Source organism: Xenopus laevis, chromosome 7S (assembly GCF_017654675.1).
Source record: "Xenopus laevis strain J_2021 chromosome 7S, Xenopus_laevis_v10.1, whole genome shotgun sequence".
NCBI lineage: Eukaryota > Metazoa > Chordata > Amphibia > Anura > Pipidae > Xenopus > Xenopus laevis.
Window position 1 is genome coordinate 8,783,640 of NC_054384.1, and position 6,043 is coordinate 8,789,682.

A 6,043-nucleotide genomic window follows, 5' to 3' on the forward strand; every position below is an offset into this window, starting at 1 on the left:
GACACCCTCCAGATCTTCAACGATCTCTCCCCTGCCACCCTGGCAAAGAGAAGGGCCCTTAAACCTGTCACCGCAACACTTCGGGAACAATGTATTCCCTATCGCTGGGGATTCCCCTTCCGGCTGGTGGCTACCTGCAATGGCACTCACTACGAGATCCGGGACCCTGCTGAGGGCCCCACTCTGCTAAAAAGACTAGGCCTCAAGGCCGGACCTTCCACCCGACGACAGACCTCGCCTTCTCCGCCTCGTCCATCTGAGCGCCCTCGCAGCGCACCACGGTACCAGCGGTCCCCAGGGCCTTCGGAGGCTTCGCCAGATCGTCCGGCATCCCCGAAACCACAGCGTCAGCGCTGAGTTCACAGTTTGAGAGTTTTGCCACGTTTTGCCTTTTGGCTGCCGAGGTCCTTTTTGGACTGCTACTTCCTTATTCATGGAGACCGACATGGAGATTTCTCTGGTCTATTGGTTGCTAATAGAGATGTCGCGAACTGTTCGCCGGCGAACTTGTTCGCGCGAACATCGGGTGTTCGCGCTCGCCGGAAGTTCGCGAACGTCGCGCGACGTTCGCCATTTTGGGTTCGCCATTGTTGGCGCTTTTTTTTGCCCTCTCACCCCAGACCAGCAGGTACATGGCAGCCAATCAGGAAGCTCTCCCCTGGACCACTCCCCTTCCCTATAAAAACCGAAGCCCTGCAGCGTTTTTTCACTCTGCCTGTGTGTGCTGAAGAGATAGGGGGGAATTCACAAAAGTGTCGGTAAAAAAAGTAACCCAGAAGTGGCGGTCGACAAATTTGTAAAATGTCGTATGTACGTCAAATTCACAAAGGGAGATGTCACTGTCTTTGAATCTCTCGTAAGTCCGGCATTTTTATAAAATGTCGTATATATTTTGTCGGTGGAACGACGGTTTAGTTAAATTGTCGTAGTTACGTCAAATTCAAGAAAAAAGGCGCAATCACTGTACAACTGATTAAAATAATGTCGTTAGAACGAATAAATATGTCGTGTACCCGAAAGAACATTTCCTAGCACGACAACTGCAGAATAGCTTCACGTCACGTTGTAGATGAGTTCTGTCACTCAGAGGAAGCTGCTTAATCCTGAGGAGATTTCGTTTTTCCGAAGATATTGTTCCTGAGGTTATTCTATATATATTTAAAGTAAGTTTTATCATTTGTTTTCTATTACATTTCTTTTTTAAATACATATATATATTTCTAAATCTTTCTTCTTTTGTTTTATTTATATGTATATTTCTAATTGTATTGCACTCCTTCAGTAAAAAGCTCAGTACAGCAAACCAATACATTTATAAGTAATAAAGAAAAGGACACTGTAATAAGTAACATTAAAAAGTAAATAGTTACACTGATATATATATATATATATATATATATATATATATATATAAATATATATATATATATATAAAAAGCAACAATAGTAAGTAACTAATAAGTAACTAAAAAAGTATCATTCATAAGTAACAATAAGTGCACTTTAGAAAAACAAGTGAGATAAATATAATATATAATTACAATATAGATTAAGTGCTCAGTGTCAATCAGACAAAATGCTTGAGGACATTACCCCATAGAGCTTACAGTTTAAATTGTATGATAATATACAGACATAATTTGAGGCTATTAAAGATGTAGTTTACATTTTGTTACACTGTTATATACAGTAATTACTAGTTCCAAGTCCAGTTTTTATCCTTGTGTTAAAAATGTATTTATGTTGGAAATACTAGCTTCTTTAATATGCATAGAGCATCATTTAAACAATACTTACATTTATAAAGATATAATTTTTCAGAAATCTCACTATCAGAGAGGGCACAGGGAGAGGCTTAGCTGATCTGTACTTGTCAAAATAGCTGGTCCGCCAATGAGAACACCAAAGCCGTGCCATATCTACTATAGTCCCCAACTTCTGAATTTAAGTTTAGTTCTACTGTACATCAATCAGTGTATTTTTTTAATTTATTAAACCTCTTGTCACTAATGTATTTTTTTAAATAATTCTCTGGCCAATATCCTTTTTAACTTGTAAGAGGGAATGTCTGGCACATTTTTTTTTCACAAATCAATTTTTATGGGAGTTTGTGAAATAAACATTTTATTTTACTTATGGGTGCCATAACCATCAATGAACAGGGCCAGATCTTGGGTGGGGCTTTAGTGGTTAGGCCCAGGGATCCCCAACCTTTTGAAGCTGAGAGCAACATTCAGAAGTAAAAATTAAAATCAAAATCAAAAATCATTAAAATCAGCATTAAACATGTTCTCAGGGTGCCAAATAAGGGCTGTGATTGGCCATTTGGAAGGCCCTATGTGGATTGTCAACCTACATTGAGACTCTGTTTGGCAGGACACATGGTTTTTAAACAACCAAAACTTGCCACCAAGCCTGGAATTCAAAAATAATCGCCTGCTTTGAGGCCACTGGGAGCAACATCCAAGGGGTTGGAGAGCAACATGTTGTTCATGAGCTACTGGTTGGGGATCACTGGATTAGGGAATGGAGCCAATATGAGTTGGGGGCCTAGGGGGGCTATAAAAATGTTGTTATACTGTCAGGATCATGTGGGATTAGAATGCTTTGGTGTGCATTTCTAAAATTGTGCACTCTCCAGTTTAGCCACTGTAGAATGCTTGCAATTGACTTACATTCCTATGTATGTATTCACTGTTTCTTTGTGCTCCTGTCTATTCTAGATTTTCTATTTAGATTTCCTGGTTTTGACCTTGGCTTGTTTCTGGACACTGTTGCCTGCTGCCTGACCCGACCTTTGGCCTGTTTACTGGACTCTGTTTTTGCCTGCAGATTCTTTTCATCACAGGCTAGTATATTTATATTTTCTAGAAGCACCTGTTGTGTTGTTTTCATTAAATATGGCATTACTTCATTCTCACTTTAAGACAGGGTTCTGTTATTTACAGGTTTACCCTAAGTTCCTCAATATAAAGTCTCCCATCTGATTGCTTTAGTTCTCTGTCTGTTCTTTACATTTATTCACTTAGGAGTTATGTGACCATATAAAATCACAAAACACGGTTTCTTCCACACTTGACTTACTTCGCTCTGGGTGCATCCAATCCTCAGCTGCCCTCAAGTCAGCCAAATTGTTCAGTCTTTGAAAAGCAGGGTATGAAGCACACCGATGGTAAGTGGTGTGTGGAAGAAACTGTGTTTTGACCTGAGGAAGGGGTTGTTCCCCTGAAAGCTTGTGTAATAATTTTCTGCTGAATGAAATGTTTTAAGGCAATGCCAATGGATGTTGTGCTTCATACCCTGTTTTTCAAATACATATAAAATCACAAGCCAGTGGGCCAAGTGCTATTATACAGGTCACTTAACTCTTAATTTTTATTGTGATTGCTACTGGTGGGGGTAATTAGAGCATGATCTGACACTGAGGTCAAAGATGAGAGACAGCTACACAGGAGGCTGAGCATGGGAATTTGAAGTTGGCCACTGATGTAGGAATGCCCTGTTTATAACAAAAGTAACAGTTAGATCCCATGGCAAAATTACCAAACTAAATATGTTTTGTATGCATTTATATGCACTTTGAATTATGGCAGATATATAGCTGCAGATATTTAGCTGCCTAGGACACAGATATAGGATGGTGCTGAGGAGGAACCTGTTATGCCAACCCCTAGACTGGACATTGCACTAGGCTTTCATGTGAATGCTATTATTGCACATGTAATTCACTACCATGTATGTATGTGCAGTAATGAATGTGTTAAGGATGGATGGGTTGGCTAGGGTGTCTAGGTGGCCTGGCCTACCACTGTTTTGAATGTTTCATTGTTGTAATAAAAGTTTTTCTTTTCTTTTTAGATTATGGAAATTATATTTCCCTCACTGTTTTTCTTCCATTTAAGAAAGAAAAGAATGGAAAAAGTCGATAAGCCTTTTAATAATGGAAAGCAAGTTAAAAGGCGCAAATGCCAGAAGATAAAAATGTTTCGTGACCGAGTGACGCTGGTGGACCTAACGGACACTGAGATTAAGGATCGATACAGGCTAAACACTGTGGAGATTCTATCGCTGTATGATGTGCTGAAAGTGAATTTGTGCAAGCCAACTAAAAGATCTCACGCCATCCCTGGCCTTGTACGTTTGCTGTTGGCATTAAATTTTTTTGCAAAAGGTGACTTTCAAAGTTGCATAGCAGTGATTGGCGGTGTGTCTCAAAGCTCTTGCAGCCGCTCATTGGATGAAGTTTTGAAAGCAATTATGTTAGTTTATAAATCGTATGTCTACTTTCCTTCTGACAGCAGTTATTTGAATACAGTTAAAGGAAAATTTTATGAGATTGGCGGATTTCCTAACATTGTGGGAATTATAGATTGTACACACATTACACTATGCCCACCTGCTGACCTGGAGCACATTTACAGAAATCGGAAGAGCTCCCACAGCATTAATGTCCAGCTTGTGTGTTCCTTTAATCTAAAATTTGTGGATATAGTTGCTAAATTCCCAGGCTCTTCTCACGATTCGTATATCTTGTCAAATTCATCTTTGTCTGAACGTTTTCAACAGGGCGAATTCAAAGATTCGTGGCTATTAGGTAAAAAAAATTTAATTTCTTTAACACATGAAACTGATCACTGTTTAAACATTTGTGAAAAATTTCATTTATGGTTAAAATGTTTAAAATATCAGTATTAGCATTGTCTTCAAAAACATATATGTAAACTATTACTTAACGTGTGTCATTGAAATTTTAATTGTAGCATTCTGTTTCACAGGTTTTCTCTGTAACTGTATGCTTTATATATGTAAATATAATAATTTAAAATAAATTTAACAGATAAAGCCAAACTAAAGAAGTAGGTACCAACACTGTACACAACCACAGCCCTTTAGCAGTGAAGATCTGTGTCTCCAAAGATGCCCCAGTAGCTCCCCATCTTCTTTTCTGCTGATTCACTGCACATGCTCTGTGCTGCTGTCACTTACTGAGCTTCGGGACCCACTCAAAATATACAGTACACATAAATAGAAATGTCAAAATATAAGGCTGATTAGTAATTAATACACATAATTACTACAGGGCAGCACAGAAACAAGTGTAACTAGTATAATTTTTTAACAAAGTGCCCTGTAGCATTAGCTTATATTATAGACCAACCTCATTTTCTGGTGAATAATTAGTGATGAGCCTTAAGCTTAGCTGCTTTGTACTGTGGCTCATTTGATAGCCTTGCAATATGTAATTTATTTCTTCATTTACCTTACTATTTTTTATGCAGTAGCTACTTGAATTTGATTATTTTGTTTGTGTTCTTTACAGGAGATTGTGGATATCCGTTAAAAACTTGGCTGATGACGCCAGTGTGGCGGCCTAAGAATGCAAAAGAAAAAAACTACAACCGAGTCCATGCTACAACAAGATGTATAATTGAAAGAGCATTTGGAATCTTAAAGAGCAAATTCCGTTGTTTGGACATCACTGGGGGGTCACTACTGTACTCGCCTGAAAAGGTGTGCTACATTGTTGTAGCGTGTGTTGTTTTACATAATATCATTATACAAAGGGTCCAAAATGATGTATGTGAAATCCAACCAGCATGTGAAGAAAACACTGACCTTCAAATGCATGTTGACCAGAATGAAGCAATTATCACAAGGAACGATTTGATTCAACGATTTTTTTGATTGATTCACTTGACTTTGGGAGGTTACATTTTTTTTGTAAAACTTGTTTATATTCTTATTGTTGATATCTTGTTAAATGTATTCATATGAAAAGCTTACAAAACAATCTTAAAAGGGTGGTTCTCCTTTACAGTAAATTTACTTATGTTATAGAAAGGCTAATTGAAAGGAACTTTTCAATTGTTTTTCATTATTTAATTTAATTTAGAGTTATATGTCATTTATATGCCATTTTCTTCTAACTCTTCTTTTGACAGCATTCCAATGGGCGTCACTGTCCCCCTTCTAAAAAACAAATGCTCTGTAAAGCTACAAATTTATTGTTAATGCTTCTTTGTTTTGTGAATGTTGCTATTCA

General features: G+C 38.0%; 1 protein-coding gene across 2 annotated transcripts; it reads left to right on the plus strand.

Annotated features, from left to right (window-relative positions):
• The first annotated feature begins 742 nt into the window (after positions 1–742).
• LOC121396195 (putative nuclease HARBI1) lies at positions 743–5,715 on the plus strand. Of its 2 annotated transcripts, XM_041570863.1 has the most exons (4): positions 743–1,163; positions 2,724–2,848; positions 3,859–4,594; positions 5,321–5,715. In XM_041570863.1, the coding sequence occupies exons 3-4, from the start codon at positions 3,862–3,864 to the stop codon at positions 5,683–5,685; spliced, it is 1,098 nt and encodes a 365-aa protein (XP_041426797.1). In that variant the 5' UTR covers positions 743–1,163; positions 2,724–2,848; positions 3,859–3,861; the 3' UTR covers positions 5,686–5,715. The 2 variants fall into 2 exon arrangements, with proteins under 2 accessions (XP_041426797.1, XP_041426796.1); XM_041570862.1 differs by lacking the exon at positions 743–1,163 and having other exon boundaries at positions 2,453–2,848.
• The last annotated feature ends 328 nt before the right edge of the window (positions 5,716–6,043 follow it).

Excerpts from the sequence above, each read along its gene's own strand:
- LOC121396195 (XM_041570862.1), top strand. The coding sequence starts at position 2,603 with ATGCTTTGGTGTGCATTTCTAAAATTGTGCACTCTCCAGTTTAGCCAC. Across the intron at positions 2,849-3,858 it reads GCAGATTCTTTTCATCACAG|ATTATGGAAATTATATTTCC; the intron begins GCTAGTATATTT and ends TTTTCTTTTTAG. Across the intron at positions 4,595-5,320 it reads CAAAGATTCGTGGCTATTAG|GAGATTGTGGATATCCGTTA; the intron begins GTAAAAAAAATT and ends TGTTCTTTACAG.